The sequence below is a fragment of the Chiloscyllium plagiosum genome, chromosome 41 (genome assembly GCF_004010195.1).
Source record: "Chiloscyllium plagiosum isolate BGI_BamShark_2017 chromosome 41, ASM401019v2, whole genome shotgun sequence".
In the NCBI taxonomy this organism is placed as follows: domain Eukaryota; kingdom Metazoa; phylum Chordata; class Chondrichthyes; order Orectolobiformes; family Hemiscylliidae; genus Chiloscyllium; species Chiloscyllium plagiosum.
The window spans coordinates 2569394-2586414 of NC_057750.1; the positions used below are offsets into that span (position 1 = coordinate 2569394).

General features: G+C 42.8%; 1 protein-coding gene across 3 annotated transcripts in view; it reads left to right on the top strand.

Moving 5' to 3' along the window:
- Positions 1-1779: 1779 nt before the first annotated feature.
- Positions 1780-17021, top strand: part of sae1 (SUMO1 activating enzyme subunit 1) — a 180090-nt gene continuing 164848 nt past the window's right edge. For 2 of the 3 annotated variants that reach the window (XM_043680748.1, XM_043680747.1), the window contains exons 1-3: positions 1781-1940; positions 7272-7383; positions 8881-9054. In XM_043680748.1, coding sequence (XP_043536683.1) covers positions 1849-1940; positions 7272-7383; positions 8881-9054 — 378 coding nt within the window. In that variant the 5' untranslated portion in view covers positions 1781-1848. Of the gene's footprint in view, positions 1941-7271; positions 7384-8880; positions 9055-17021 lie in introns of all 3 variants that reach the window. The other variant, XM_043680745.1, reaches the window with a different exon arrangement.

The window sequence follows — 17021 nt, forward strand, 5'->3', positions numbered from 1 at the left end:
GCAGTTCTTTCAGTGACTCCTTGCCATGGGTCCAGACGAAGAAAATTTCGTTAATATACCTGGTCTATGGTGTTGTTTGGGGGTCCTGTGTAGAGAAGTCTTATTCGAACCTTTGCATGAAAATGTTGGCACATTGTGGTGCAGATTTTGTCCCCATGGCTGTTCCGTGTGTCTGGATGAAGAACTGGTTGTCAAAGGTGAAAATGTTGTAGTCGAGGATGAAACAGATGAATTGTAGGATGGTGCTTGGAAATTGGCAGTAGTTGGTATTGAGTACTGAGCTGAAAATGTGTTGCTGGAAAAGCGCAGCAGGTCAGGCAGCATCCAGGGAACAGGAGAATCGACGTTTCGGGCACAAGCCCTTCTTCAGGAATGAGGAAAGTTTGTCCAGCAGGCTAAGATAAAAGGTAGGGAGGAGGGACTTGGGGGAGGGGCGTCGGAAATGTGATAGGTGGAAAGAGGTCAAGGTGAGGGTGAGATGAGGCGCTCTTCCTCCAACCGTCGTTTTGTTGTGGTCTGGCGATGGAGGAGTCCAAAGACCTGGGAACAGGAGAATCGACGTTTCGGGCACAAGCCCTTCTTCAGGAATGAGGAAAGGAACAGGAGAATTGAGTACTGAGGCTGTTGCCACAATACCATCGTCATGGGGGATGCTGGCGTAAAGTACTGAAACGTCCATTGTGACAAGGAATGTTCCCGGTTCAACTGGTCTGTGGGTGCTGAGTTTCTGTAAGAAATCTGTAGCGTCACGACAGAAGCTGGGGGTCCCTTGTACAGTGGGTTTCAAGATCCCCTTGACATAGCCAGAGAGGTTCTCACACAGGTGAGAACCCTGGTGTGTTGGTTTTGTGTATCTTCGGAAGGCGGTACATATTGAAATTTACATATGAAAGAACTGAAACCAAAATCGTCATTCTAAAAGATGAGAGACTTAACAAATAATCCAGATCATTTTTAATATATAATTTCAGTTGCATCACACTGTAATATTTTGCTATAAACTGTGTCTTATGATCTCATACTCCACAACCACCTGATGAAGGAGCAGCGCTCTGAAAGCCAGTGCTTCCAAATAACCTTTTGGACTATAACCTGGTGTTGTGTGATTTTTAACCAAAAAGAAGGGTTAGTGGACTTGAAGCGTTAACTCTGTTTCTCTTGTCACAGATGTTACCAGATCTCCTGAGATTTTCTAGCACTTTGTTTTTATCTCAGCTCTGCAACATCTGCAGTAATTTGCTTTTATTTAAGATACTTAAATAGACCTCAGTTGGAATACTGTGCACCGTTCTAGGCACCACATTTTAGGAACAAAGCAAACTTATTGGAGGTAGCGCAGGAGAAGTTTATAAGAATTTTAAAATTAATCAATGAGATGTGGGCATTGCTAGCTACTTCAAACTTATTGCTCATCCCTAATGACCCAGGAGGCAGTTAAGAGCCAATCACATTGCTGTGGATCTGGAGTCACATGTAAGTCAGACCAGGTAAGAATTTCCTTCCCTCTAAAACATTTTGGTGAATCAAATGGGTTCTTAGAGCAATTTTGCAGATGCTGGAATGTGAACTGAAAGCAAACAATGCTGGAGATTGCAGCAGGTCAGTGAACATCCATGAGAGTGTGCCCACTCAGATGGGCTGAGTGGCCTGTGTGACAGTAATCAGGGAGCCCTCCCTGCCAAGGAGAGGCACGTGATCTCGATGCTTTGTCCTCACCGCGCAGGGTGCGCGCGTTGTGATGACGTCACCGCGCAGGGAGCGCATGTTCCCAAACGTCAGCTCGCAAGGTGCACGGGTTCCGGCGACGTGTTCGGTGGAGTGCGCGCGTTCAAAGCCGGAGTGAGCGCCATGGTGGAGAAGGAAGAAGCGGTGATCAGTGAGGAGGAGGCCGCTCAGTATGACCGCCAGATCCGCCTCTGGGGCCTCGACGCCCAGAAACGGTAACCGCTGAGGCCATCCCCACCCTCCACTCCGCACGGAGGCCGGGCAGAGGATCAGTGTCCCCGGGTAACGGCTATCAACAGACAGGGCAATTAAAGGGGCAGGCACCTTGGGATTTGCCAAATTTATATTGGAAATTAAAGGGGAAGTGTGCCTGACTTTATATTGGACATTAAAGGGGCAGGGACCTTGGGGGAAGTGTGCCTCACTTTATATTGGACATTAAAGGGGCAGGGACCTTGGGGGAAGTGTGCCTGACTTTATATTGGACATTAAAGGGGCAGGGACCTTGGGGGAAGTGTGTCTGACTTTATATTGGACATTAAAGGGGCAGGGACCTTGGGGGAAGTGTGCCTGACTTTATTTTTAAAAAACTTATGGATGCTGGATATCAGAAACACAGCCAAACTTTTCAGAAGGGTCACTGGACTTGAACCATTGGTGGGTCAGTGGTTAGCACTGCTGCTTCAAAGTGCCAGGGACCTGGGTTCGATCCCACACTTGGGTGACTGTCTGTGTGGAGTTTGCACATTCTCCCCGTGTCTGTGGTTTCCTCCGGGATGTGCGAGTTAGGTAGATTGGCCACGCTAAGTTGTCCATTCTGTCCAGGGACGTGTAGGTTAGGTGCATTACCATGGGAAATGCAGGGTTACAGCGATGGGATAGGATTAATGGGTCTGGGTGGAATGCTGTATGCAGGGTCAGTGTGGGCTTGTTGGGTCAAATGGCTGCACTGTAGGGATTCTATGGTTAAATCTGCTTTCTCTTCTCAAATGCTCCCTGACCTGCTGAGTTTTTCCAGCAATCTCTGTTGTCAGACTTTATATTGGAAATTAAGGGACAGGCACTGGGACCCTTTTTTTTCTTATTTTATTTGTTGACCATTGCAGGATACTTTGATGGTTTATAGGGAATTAAGGGACAGGCAAAGGAACCTTGTCTGAACATTTGTATTTTGAAATTAGAGGCCATTGCAGGGGCCTCTCAAGTTGCTGATATATGCATTGATAGTTGTCTTTTCTGCTTTATGATCAAGAAAGTTTCGTTTTAAGGACATTAGATAATAGGTGCAGGAGTAGGCCACTCTGCCCTTCAAGCCTGCACCACCATTCATTATGATCATGGCTGATCATCCTCAATCAGTATCCTGTTCCTGCCTTATCTCCATAACCCTTGATTCCACTATCCTTGAGAGCTTATGCAACTCTTTCTTAAACGAGTCCAGAGACTGCCTTCTGGGGCAGAGCATTCCACACACCCATCACTCTCTGGGTGAAGAAGTTTCTCCTCACCTCTGTCCTAAATGGCCTACCCCTTATTTTTAAGCTGTGTCCTCTGGTTCGGGACTCGCCCATCAGCGGAAACATGTTTCCTGCCTCCAGAGTGTCCAATCCTTTAATAATCTTATATGTCTCAATCAGATCCCCTCTCAGTCTTCTAAACTCAAGGGTACACAAGCCCAGTCACTCCAATCTTTCAACATAAGATAGTCCTGCCATTCCAGGAATTGACCTTGTGAACCTACCCTGCACTCCCTCAATAGCCAGAATGTCTTTCCTCAAATTTGGAGACCAGAACTGCACACAATATTCCAGGTGCACTCTCACCAGGGCTCTAAACAGCTGCAGAAGAATATCTTTGCTTCGATACTCAATCCCTCTTATGAAGGCCAGCATGCTATTAGCTTTCTTCATTACCTGCTGTACCTGTATGCTTGCCTTCATTGACTGGTGTACAAGAACACCCAGATCTCTTTGTACTGCCCCTTTACCTGACTTGACTCCATTTAGGTAGTAATCTGCCTTTCTGTTCTTGCCACCAAAGTGGATAACCATACATTTATCCACATTAAACTGCATCTGCCCTGCATCTGTCCATTAGAATTTATTGGGGTTTTGTTTATCACATATTTTGGAATATTGCTGGTCACAAAATGACTCTTGATTCCTTCCACTTCAAATGTACTTTGAGGTGCAACTCTTTGGTGATCTTGAAGCATTTGCACGTGCACATATAGACTGCCCACTAACCTTGTCCCATTATAAATGTTCCAGTTTATAAACCTAACTCGTCATCTTTGAAGTATTGGTGTGGGATCTTTTCATGAGCCTGCGGAGGAGGATAAGGCCTTGACTTTGTCGTGTGAAAGAAGTCACCTCTAATAGTGCAGCCATGCTTGATCTTTTGTTCTGGTTTCTTTGAGTGTGATTTAAAATGGTGGGTCTGTTAATTTAGGTCAGTCTACTGCAAAATAAAAACATGGAAATTATTTTAATCAAAAGTTGAGATAAAGAATGTATTTCTTGAAAGGGTAATGGAAGCAGAAAACTTTCAGCCAAAATTTAATGTTTTGAAAGCAGAATGTTTGCATGGAAGGCTGGGGGGAGAGTGGGACTTGATAAATGGTTTTTGATTGAGCTGGCACATGCATAATGGGCTGAATAGTCTATGATGTGTTGTTCTGTAAAATTGCAACTTTCATCCAGGTTAATTATTTTAGAGCATACTTAGTCCAGTGAAGTTAACTCTATGATTTGTTCTTCCTTTGATCTGCACTTAAATATTTAAAAACAATCTTCTTGATTTTTCAGGATCTACAGCAGTCTTTTTGTATATTATTTAAGGTTGAGAAATTAAATTTAGGAGGGAAAAATTTTATTTTATCCAGAGTTTTTAAAAATCTTACAATAGTGAGTTTTTAAAGTACGCACCAAGTAGGTAATGGAGACCAGCAGATCCCTAAGGCGAGGGAAAATGTTTTCACATTGCTTTTCATGCAGTATTTAGAACATGGAAATTGGCCCCTCATTCATAGAGATGTACAGCACAGAAGCTGACTCTTTAGTCCAACTCATTCATGTCGGCCAGATATTCTAAATTAATCTATTGCCATTTGCCAGCACTTGGCCCATATCTTGTAGAGGTTTACAAAATTATGAGGGGCGTGGATAGGATAAATAGACAAAATCTTTTCCCTGGGGTTGGGGAATCCAGAACTGGAGCATATAGGTTTAGAGTAAGAGGGAAAATATATAAAAGAGACCTAAGGGGCAATGTTTTCACACAGAGGGTGGTACGTGTATGGAATGAGCTGCCAGAGGAAGTGGCAGAGGCTGGTATAATTGCAACTTTTCAGAGGCATTTAGATGGGTATATGCATAGGAAGGGTTTGGAGGGATATGGGCCGGGTGCTGACAAGTGGGACTAGATTGGGTTGGACTGAAGGGTCTGTTTCCATGCTGTACATCTCTACGACTCTATTCATTTACTATCCAGATGCCTTTTTAAATGTAGTAATTGTACCCGCTCCCGCTACCTCTGGCAGCTCTTTCCAAATGCGCCCCACGCACTGCATGAAAAGGTTGCCCCTTAGCCACTTTAATCTATTTCATCTAGATGTTACTTATGCTCCACATAAATTTCCTCCCATATGTCCTATACACTGAGCTTTTTATTCCTTTCATTCATTATTCAGCATCAATATTAATCCCTTCAGTTCCTGTAGTAGCGAGTTCCACTTTGTCACCATGTTTGGGTAGAAATGTTTTTCCTGAATTCCATGCTAGTCTTGTTAGTGAGTGAATTTTTTTATCATCCCTAGTTTTCATTTGGTCTGAAATTGGCAACATCTTCTCAACATTGTTATGCCCCGACGCTGGTAAGGTTCCCCAATTTATTTATAGTTGTTAGCATTCAGCTCCTGAGCAAGGAATGAATAATCTTAGCTCTCCTTCACCTACCCTCTTGGTTGCAACAAAGTGAATTAAAAATGATCCCTTCCCTTGCAGCTGCCTTTGTCCCACACCTAAATTAACTTTTAAGAGTAGTCCAGGTAAGTTGGGTTTGTGGAAATAATTAAGAGTAAGTTTTTAAATTGCTAAATGCAAGATGAATTAGGAAAGCAACACATGCGTGCACATACACATGAAATGAGAGGTGAGTCCAAAGAGAACGTTTTTAAAAACTGTGGCTCAGTCTCTGAATTCCTGTGGTTGTTGGAGTGGAGGTTGTTGATAGCATTGATATTGGTAGTTGAACTGTCATTTTCACAATCCTAAGTTTTGCAGATTGGCTGAGATTCAGTAGTTTTGATTCCTTACAACCATGACTGAATTCCAGCATTTGGGGTGAGAATTTGTTGTTTACTTTCCTTTTTTAACTGGTTTTCAGCACTGAGCGAGAGAAAGATTTACCTGCAAAACACAAATAACTAGGAGGTTGACTGTGACATTCACATCAAGCTATGAGCTAACATTCAATCCCAGGCTGGGGTACACCAGTGTTCAGTCCCACTTATCCACTTCAGTAGCGTTGAAACCCTACTTGTCCTTGTATATTCTTCAAATGAAAAAGTACCCAATGTCTGTGACTGGGAGCATAACCTGCAGAGGGTGATGTACGATAGCAAATCTGATAGGAATCTATGTTAAAACCAGAGTTACAATGTGTAAGACCCTACTTCTTGTAAAGAAAACATTAAAGTATAATACCTTTGTGGGCAGCACGGTGGCACAGTGGTTAGCACTGCTGCCTCACAGCGCCAGAGACCCGGGTTCAATTCCCGCCTCAGGCGATCGACTGTGTGGAGTTTGCACGTTCTCCCCGTGTCTGCGTGGGTTTCCTCCGGGTGCTCCGGTTTCCTCCCACAGTCCAAAGATGTGCAGGTCAGGTGAATTGGCCATGCTAAATTGCCCGTAGTGTTAGGTAAGGGGTACATGTAGGGGTATGGGTGGGTTGCGCTTCGGCGGGGCGGTGTGGACTTGTTGGGCCGAAGGGCCTGTTTCCACACTGTAAGTAATCTAATCTAAAAACCTTGTAAATTGAAACACTACATTGTAATTTAGAAAATTAACAAAATAACCTTTAAAGTGTAAAACAAAAATCTAACTTTCTGCTTGTACAGACTTTGCCATGACCCCCTTTTTTTCCCCAGTACCATTCTGAATCTGCTTCTGTCTCTTACCAGCGCTGCTCACATCCAACCCCCTGGCAAGGGTTGGGAGAGCTTAAGTTGCAGGGCAGGTGCACAGAAGGGCTGTGTTTGGTAGAGTTAGAGAGCAGAGGAGATGATGGGGAAATGGCTTTCGTGATTCTCACTGCACCCAAATGAGATTCCAGCCCCAATTAACCACACAACACTAAATAGAAATATCAAGTGGGGTGACGTTAAATGAACACTTGCTGTATGCAGTTTTCACAGCATGGTCTAAGCATTTTGATGGAACTGAGGTCAAAGCAATTGGTTTCATTTAGGTTTGTTGGTATGTGAGATGCTTTTGTTTGACTGCTGTTGCTACTACAAGTAGTGAATGAATTACTGATGTTTGCAGGTTACGTGGCTCCCGAGTGCTGTTAGTGGGAATGAAGGGACTGGGAGCTGAAGTGGCGAAAAACCTTATTCTGGCTGGTGTCAAGGCACTGACTCTACTGGACCATCAGCAGGTATTCCAGTGACCTTCTGAAGCACAGTAATGGTGGTGCTTTTGGTTTTAGATTTTCTGTATAGTGGATGCTGATCTCAAAGCATTTTTAGTTTTTGACTGTACCTGTTGATTTTCCAAAATTCTCAAATTAATTCTGAGAAGTATTCAACAATTAATTTAATAATTCTGGCTGTCTTGGACTTTTCCTTTGTGGAAATCTACCATAAATGTGCAAGTCTCTTGCAACCATTCGATTTAATATGTATTATAACATGTAGCTTTGGTTCCAGTGTTTGTTTGGATAGTACTGTCATAGTAACAACAGCAAATGGCATTTATGCAGCCTCTTTTAATATAGTGAAGCTTGCATTTGTGACCCATTATATTAAATTTCAACAGTCAGAATGTGACATCTGTGCTGTGTACAAAAATGTTAATGGGCTGACAGCCTTTATAATTGAGAGTAAGAAGAGGGTATTTTGCTGCAGATCAAAGGGCAGTTGATGCTCAGTCAATTGTTAATTTTAATCCTTTTTTTTAATGTTGACCAAAGTTAAAGTTAAGGAATAATGGGCAAAGCCAGATTTATTGATTAGATTAGATTTTAGCAGGTTTTGAGAAGATTTGTAGCTCAGCTTGAGGTTTTTGATGTAGGTTTGTTCGCTGAGCTGGAAGGTTCATTTCCAGATGTTTTGTCGCCCTACAAGGTAACATCTTCAGTGGGCCTCAGGCAAAGCATTACTGGTGATTCCTAATGCACCTAACATTATGGGCAATTTAGCATGGCCAATTCACCTGATCTGCACATCTTTGGATTGTGGGAGGAAACCCATGCAGACACGGAAAGAATGTGCAAACCCAAGGGTGGAATTGAACTTGTGTTCCCTGGTGTTGTGAGGCAGCAGTGCTAACTGCTGCCCCGTGCCACCCATACAAGGTTAGTATAACCTTGATCATGTTGAATGGCAGAACAGGCTTGAGTTGAGCAATCTACGCCTGCTCCTAGATAAAAACAAAATCGTCAGAAAGTTGGGCTGGCAGCATCTTGTAGAAAGCGAAACAGTTGATGTTTCATATTGATGGTCTTCATCTCATGGATGATCACTAACACTGCTCTCTCTCTCCACAGATGCTGTCAGACCTGCTGAGTATTTCTGGTATTTTTCTGTTTTCATTTTAGATTTTAAGTATCCAATCTTGTATCCTCTTCCCTACATTAAGTACAAGTTTCCCAATAGTTTTGTTTGGACTCTGAAACAGTACTGTACTCATAGTATCCCAAACATTCAAACACAAAATCAAGTGTAAAAATGTAGAAAGCAGAATACTATGGAATACAGAAAACTGTAACAGTACAGAAAAGAACCCTAAGCTCACTATTTCCAGCATTTTCTGTTTTTATTTTGAAAAACATTGTTTCATAGGATTTGAACAAGTTTTAATGAATTTCTGCAATTTTAGCTGTGATCTTTTTTAAATTTCTCTCTTTCTCTACTACTCCTGGATGCAATGTTAGGCAACACCAGAGGATTCGAGATCTCAGTTCCTCATTCCTACCAGCTCTTTGGGGAAAAATCGAGCAGAGGCATCTCTGGAGCGTGCACAGAACCTGAACCCCATGGTGGAAGTGAAAGTCGATACTGAGAACATTTCAAACAAGTCACAGGAGTTCCTCGCCCAATTTGATGCAGTGAGTATTCCACACCCCTTTGTGTGTAGCAGCATTATTCTTCAGCCAACACTCTTGCAGAATTTTTTAACTCTTCGTTTTATTTAAGAATAAAATACAATCCCTACAGTGTGGAAGCAATCATTCGATCCATTGAGTCCATACTGAATTTCTGAAGAACTTCCCAGACAGACCCACACCCTTACCCTCTCCCCGTAACCCTGCATTTTCCATGTATAATCCACCTAGACCTGCACACTCCTGGACACGATGGGCAATTTAGCATGGCCAGTGCACCCTAACCTGAATATATTTCAACTGTGGGAGGAAACTCACGCAGACACTGGGAGAATGTGCAAACTCCAAGCGCCCGAGGGTAGAATCAAACCTGGGTCCCTGGCACTATGAGGCAACAGTGCTAACCACTGAGCTACTGTGCCTATTTAGATCCGTAATGAGAATCTAGCAGGTATCCCACATTTGGTTGCCATTTTGGCATTGTATTTCTTAGCCGTCAAGACATATAATTTTGTCCCCCCCACCTTATCTTTTATTGATCTTATTCTTTGCCACTCTTTCCCTGACCTCATTAAAATCTTGTTTGAACAGAGCCTGCAAATCCCATCCTTGTGTCTTACCACAAGCGACATTTCTTAATTCACAAACCTCCTCGGTGACTGGTGCTGTCTAATTCATCTACAGAAGCTTTGCACCTACGTCTGACCCAACCCTCGCCACAAACTGTGTTCCCCCTTGAGGATCATTGTATAAAAATTGAGACTTGGCAGAGAGGGTGTTGGATTAAATAGTTTACCCTTTCAAAGCACCAGTACAGGTCCGATAGGGCAAATGGTTTCTTTTTGGGCTGTACCGGGGAAATCTGAGGCCAATTGTAAAGCTTTACTACTGTTGTGTTAAACTAGCGTATTTGAGGATGATAGGCTTAGGTTTGAATATTTTTGAATCCAATCAGTCAGCTCAGTAATCAGTTTGTGTAAAACAAGATAATTATTTGGATTGAATGTGAGAAGAACAATATGAACCTGTTTCTCTTTAGTTGCCCCTTTGCTTGCTTTATGAAAAAAAAACAATGTTGCTTAAGTCCTGTGAATGCAAAATATTAAATGTTTGTTCCCAGTGGTTGGAGCTTATGGGCAGCCAGAGGGTCCCAGTGGTATCACGCGCCAGAGTGCTTGAGATACTTGTCGTACTGTCAGATGGTTTAGTAACTGAGAGAAAAATGACACTCTAGTGCTGTCCCACCAAGAATCTATGAATTCAACATCTTTCTAACCAGCTGCTTCATGCATTTGCTGGCCATACCAGTCATTCAGCCCCTCAAACCAACTCTATTCTGTCCTCCATTGAGATCATGAGTTGTATAGTCTACCAAATCAAGAGTTAAAAGTTGATTGGATCAAAATTTGCAAGATGAGAATTAACAAGGTAGATGTCAATAAATTAGTAGGACTTGGAGCTGTTGCCCAAAGAATTAGGAAATGAATATACTCCAGATGTGTCCAATTCTGGTTGCCCAGTTATAGGAAGGATATTATCTAGCTGGAGAGGGTTCAGAAGAGATTTGCCAGGATGTTGCCTGGTATGGAAGGTTTGAGTTATAAAGAAAGGCTGGGGCTTTTTTCACTGGAGCATAGAAGGTTGAGAGGTGACCTTATAGAAGTTTATAAAATAATGAGGGATTATAGATAGAGTTAATGGTGGTTGTCTTTTCTCTAGGATGGGAGATTTCAAGACTAGGGGGCACATTTTTAAGGTGAGAGGAAAGAAATTTTAAAAAGACATTGGGGGAATCTTTTTACACAGAGGAGTGAACTTCCTCAGGAAGTGGTGGATGTGGACGTAATTTCAACATTTAAAAAATATTTCTATAAGTACATGAACAGGAAAAGTTTGGAGGGATATGGACCGGGGCAGGCAGGTGGGAGTAAATTTAGTTTGGGATTGAGGTTAGCATGGACTGGTTGGACCAAAGAGTCTGTTCCCGTACTGTGTGGCTGTGAGAGAGGGATACATTTTATTTAGATTTTAAAGACCATTGAGAGGTATGGGATAAAGTGACAATATGGCATGAGGATAGACAGAGGCTGTGATCATATTGAATGATGGAGCATGTTTGAAGGGCATACTCTTGTAGCTGGTTTCAGTAGCAGAGTCCTATGTGCATGATCATGTATAAATTTGTTTTATTTTTACTTTCTCTTGTATGAAGTGATTCTTGATGAATGTTAAATGCTGCCCTGGCCATTTTTGTGAAACTTTCATGCAGAATTCACCTTAGTTCTGATGAAAATGAGTGGTTTACCATTTGTTAACTTGTGTTTTGCGGTATTTTGTGATTTGCACAAGTATTTGTATACCTCCGACATGCACATCCTAATTGGGAAGAAGGGTAGTAGAATGCATCGTAACTTTGTCTGTTTGGTGTCAGCATTGAAAAAGTGGGTTTATGGATTCTGCTGCAGTCAAACTGCTGGTGAAGGGTTTGGGACTTACACTAGATGGTGCAATTGCACCTTAGCTCAGTGGCATTCGGTGCCACAAAACATGTACTGTACGACATGGGACTTATAATAACACTAGTCATAGAAATGTACAGCACAGACATAGACCTTTTGGTCCAACTCGTCCATGTTGACCAGATATCCCAACCCAATCTGGTCCCACCTGCCAGCACCCAGCCCATATCCCTCCAAACCATTCCCATACATCTACCTATCCAGATGCCTTTAAAATGTTGCAATTGTACCAGCCTCCACCACTTCCTCTGGCAGCTCATTCCATAAACGTACCACCCCTCTGTGGAAAAAGTTGCCCCTTAGGTCGCTTTTATTTCTTTCCCCTTTCACCTTAAACCTAGGGGAATTGGCCATGCTAAATTGCCCATAGCGTTAGGTGAAGGGGTAAATGTCGGGGAATGGGTCTGGGTGGATTGCTCTTCAGAGGGTTGGTGTGAACTTGTTGGGCCAAAGGGCCTGTTTCCACACTGTAAGTAATCTATGTCCTCTAGTTCTGGACTCCCCCACCCCAGGGAAGAGACTTTATCTATTTATCCTATCCATGCATCTCATGACTTTATAAACCTCTATAAGGTCACCCCTCAGCCTCCACCCCAGGGAAAACAGCCCCAGCCTGTTCAGCCTCTCCCTGTAGGTCAAATCCTCCAACCCTGGCAACATCCTTGTAAATCTTTTCTGAATCCTTTCAAGTTTCACAACATGCTTCTGAAAGGAAGGAGACCAGAATTGCACGCAATATTCCAACAGTGGCCTACCCAATCCCCTGTACAGCTGCACCACGACCTTCCGACTCCTGTACCCAATACTCTGACCAATAGAGGAAAGCATACCAAGTGCCACCTTCACTATCCTATCTACTGCAACCGTACTTTCAAGGAGCTATGAGCCTGCACTCAAAGGTCTCTTTCTTCAGTAGCATTCCTTCATTAGAAGCACAGATTGGAATGTAAGATCTATTTCTATCTGTTTTATTGCAGAAAGATAAAATCTAAATAAATTTTAATGTCATTCTCAAATCCTGTTTGAAACCGTGGACAGGTTTGTTTAAAATCTGAACAACATGCATGTATTGGCCATTGGGAAACAACATATTTATGATCTGATGTATCCAATAGAAAGACAAACCTAGCTCATTGTCTTAACTTTTCATTCAATCGAAAACTTGCATTTTTGTGTCTAACCTTCAGTAACTGGATTACCTATTCTAAATGAAAGTGCTCCCTGTTAAACCTGAATGGACCTTTTTGAAGTTGCGGTGATTTGAGGGAATCTGCGTTTGCTGTGTTCTTCTTTTGACTTGCTCTGTAACGCATCCTTGTTAAACGTTCCATTTGGATGTTATGATTCAAATGCTGGTGTTGTTTCTGTCCTGCAGCTCCCACAGCACACACCTGACTGCACCCTTGAAACTTCCAGCAGGGATGTTTAAGAGCAGGGAAACTCTCTGCTGGTGCAAATTTGTGCTTGGGTCAGAGATTTTTTTTTTAGAAGTGGATTTTCTAGAAATATCATGACTTTGGTTGTGAAATTAACGTAGAAGATAGGGGTAGGCCATTCGACCCCTCAAGCTTGCTCTGCCATTCAATATGAGCATGGCTGATCATCGAGCTCAATACCCTAATCCCGTGCACCTTCCCCCATATGCCTTGATCCCTTTAGGCAGAAGAGCTATATCTATCACCTCCTTGAAAATACATAATGTTTTGGCCTCACCCACTTTCTTTGGCAGTGAATTCCAGAGATTTGCCACTCTCTGGGTGAAGTTGTCCTCAACTCAGTTCTAAAAGGTTCACCCGTTTATTCTTTTCTGGACTCCATGCCCATCAGGCGCATCCTTCTTATATCTAACCTGTCTGGATTTAGTCGTATTTTATAGGTTTCTCAAATCTCTTCCCGCCACCACCACCAGCACCACATCAGTCCTACCATCCCTGCAATTAATTTAATTAACCTTGGCTGCGCTCCCTCTATAGTAAGAGTGGAGATCAAAACTGCGCAGAAAACTCCAGGTCTGGTGTCATCAAAACTCTGTATGATTGCACCAAGACATCCTTGTTCCTGTACTCGCGTCCTCTCACAATGAAGGCCATCATACAGTTTGCCTCCTTTACTGCCTGCTGCACCTGCACGCTTACTGTCAGTGATTTGCTGCACAAGTACACCCAGGTCTTGTTGAACATTCCTCTTTCTCAAATTATTGCCTTTCAAATAATAATCTGCCTTGCCGTTTTGTGCCAAAGAGAGTAACCTCATATCTATCTACATTATACTGCACCTATCATGCACCTACCCACTCCCTCAGCCTGTCCAAATCACACTGCTATATCTCCGATCCTCCTCACAGCTCACCCATCCACCCAGCTTTGTGTCTTCTGCAGATTTTGAGATATTACGTTTAGTTCCCTTTCTAAATCGGTAACATAGCTATTGTGAGTGGCTGGGGTCCTAATACTGAGCCCACTAGTCACTGTCTAACTTTGTTTCCTGTCTCCGAACAATTTTCTACAACTTCCAATCCCATGCAATTCAATTTTACACATTAATCTCTTATCTGAGATTTTGTTGAAAGCCTTCTGAAATTCCAGATTAACCATGCCCCCGATTCTCCCTGATCAAGCCTTCAAAGAATTCCAGTAGATTTGTCAAGCATGATTCCCCTCTTGTTAATCCAGACTGACTGTGTGTGATTTTACTTAATTTAATAGCACAACTCTTAGAAAACACCAGGGAGGAATGTGAGCACTGCAGATGCTGGAGATCAGAGTTGAAGAGTGTGATGGCAGGCCTGGCAGCATCCCAGGTGCAGGAGAATCAATGTTTTGAGCATAAGCTCTTCAAGAAGAACTTATGATCGAAATGTCGATTCCCCTGCTTCTCAGATGCTGCCAGACCCGCTATGCTTTTCCAGCACCATACTCTTCAACTATTAAATTATCAGCCTTCCAACTCATCAACTTCTCCAACAGCATTTCTGTACGGTACAGACTTGGTTTAGTTGCTCCCTTTCACGAAACCCTGTGTTCCCCATCATTTCTAGTGTTATTCATGTCCTCCTTTGAAGACAAATTTAAGAGTTAGTGTTTTAGTTGCTAGAATTTGAAAGATTGAGGTGGATGGTGAGGAGACAAGATAATAAAGCTTTTAATATATTGACTCATCCAAACTTGTAAATTGAGGATCCTTTTTGAACAGCTGGTATTAGAAAAGTGATTCAGAACATCATCCTGGACGTAAATACAGACTTAATTACTGCATGGCCTTTGTAACGTTCAACTGAATTCGTTTTGTTTACGTCAGAATCAAAAATTAGTCATAGCTTGCTCTGGCATTTTTCAATCCTAATTGTATTTGTACCTCCAGCACTCTGTGCTGTATCTAAGGAAACACAATGAACAGTATAGCAAAGATATTTACTCTGATATCTTGGTTTTGAGGCACTTCTAGTTCATTGCTGGAAATGGATATTGCTGTGAACCATTGACAGCATTAGCTACTTCATTATCAGAGATACTGCAGTTGGACACAGATGGTCTTTCTCTACTGTGAACCAATAATGTCTGACAACCAACACGAAGCTCATTCTTTCACCATTACATCTTTAACTCAGACCACTCCAGTGGTAAATCTTAAAGAGTTGTCGCCTGTCTGCTAAGCAGAAGGCTCTCATATACTTAGGCTGTGGGCTGTTTCTGAACAAAATACTGCCCACTCATCTCGTTCGGATAATCGAGGTTCCTCTGTACACGTGTGTGTGTGTGTGTACACACACACACACACCCCCCCCGCATCCCTCCAGTGGGGCTGTCTGTTCCTTCACGTCGGGCAGTTGACACGCCATTCCCGCATTCTGATCACTTAACCTGAACTATCAACCATCAATGTCCTTCTTCCCACCCCCCCCACCCACTGCCACCACCACATACCACACCCCCTCCCCACTATTGCATAAATACTGTCCCCTCCACACTTCACATCAGCTCTCATGAAGAGTCATCTCTACTTGAACTGTTAGCTTGCTCTCTGTCCATGGATGCTGTCTGAGCCCCTGTGACCTCTAGCATTTGTTATTTTCTGTATTCTCGGAGCTGGCTGGAAAAGGTGACAACCAGGTTGAAGGACAATCTGGTGATATCGTAGACCTCCCATGGACATAACTCCAAAACTTTCCTGTTACAGAAGAGTAATGAAAAACCTTGTCAGGTTAAGCTGTTTTGTAAAAATAAATTATCATTTTATAAGTGAAACTAAAACTGCTCTGATTAAATATATACGGTTACAATTCTGTAGATATCAAATCTCACCAGCTGTTTTGGTAATGGATCTGGTATTAAACTGCTGGCCCCAATCTGTGCCCCTTGCTTGGCCAGCTGTCTGACCATTGTGGCCCTGGTGAAACTATTCCTATTTGTATTTGTTTTTAACTCTGCTGGTTTTGTGACCAGACTTAAAGGTCAATTTTCACTTCGCCTCACAAACCTGGTGAAAATGCACAATCTGTCTGCAATTTAAATTAGGAGCAAGTCTCTCCTGGTGAGTTTAATTGCTTTTCTGACCATATGAGCTAAATTTGAAACTAAAATATCTTTTTTTTTGGGGGGGGGGGGGTCGGTGGAGGTTAGGATTTGAAGTTATAATTGGCATGCTAAGCCAAAGTCAGTCTAATCTTTTATACCTCCTCATACTCTTAGATTTGCGTGTGTCGAACAGGGGATGTGACTGTTTACTGTTTCACTATTGTTTGGCATTTGGGCAGCCAGTGTGTTATAACCAACAATGTGTGACTAATTCCTTTGATCAAATTGAAACCTGACAAACCTGGAGTGTGGAACAATGGTACTTTAACAGACACAAGTCTGAGAGCCACAGGTGATTCAAAAGCTCTAGTTTAGGAATGGTCTCTGTAGCTCTTGGCCTGCATTGCTTTTGGTAACAGACTGCAACATGACAGTCATGCAGTTATTCCACCCACATCTACCTTTTTGAGAGATGCAGTTGTGTAATGTGGTCTTCCCTTTGCATTGTGAGACTGTCTTCTCAGAGTCCTTTAGGTAAATGGTGCAAAAAGAGACTAAGTCTCTTCCCTGGGGTGGAGGAGTCCAGAACTAGAGGGCATTGGTTGAGAGTGAGAGGGGAAAGATAAAGACCTGAGGGGCAATTTTTTCATGCAGAGGTGGTACGTGTATGGAACGAGCTGCCAGACGATGTGGTGGAGGCTGGTACAATTGCAACATTTAAGATGTATCTGGATGGGTATATGAATAAGAAGGGTTCAGAGGATATGGGCCAGGTGCTGGCAGGTGGGACTAGATTGCTTTGGGATATCTGGTTGGCATGGACGAGTTGGACCGAAGGGTCTGTTTCTGTGCTGTACATCTGTGACCCTATGACTCTAAGCTGCATTTTAATGATATTTCAGTACAAAGTTTGTACGAAGATTTGTAGCTCGGGTGC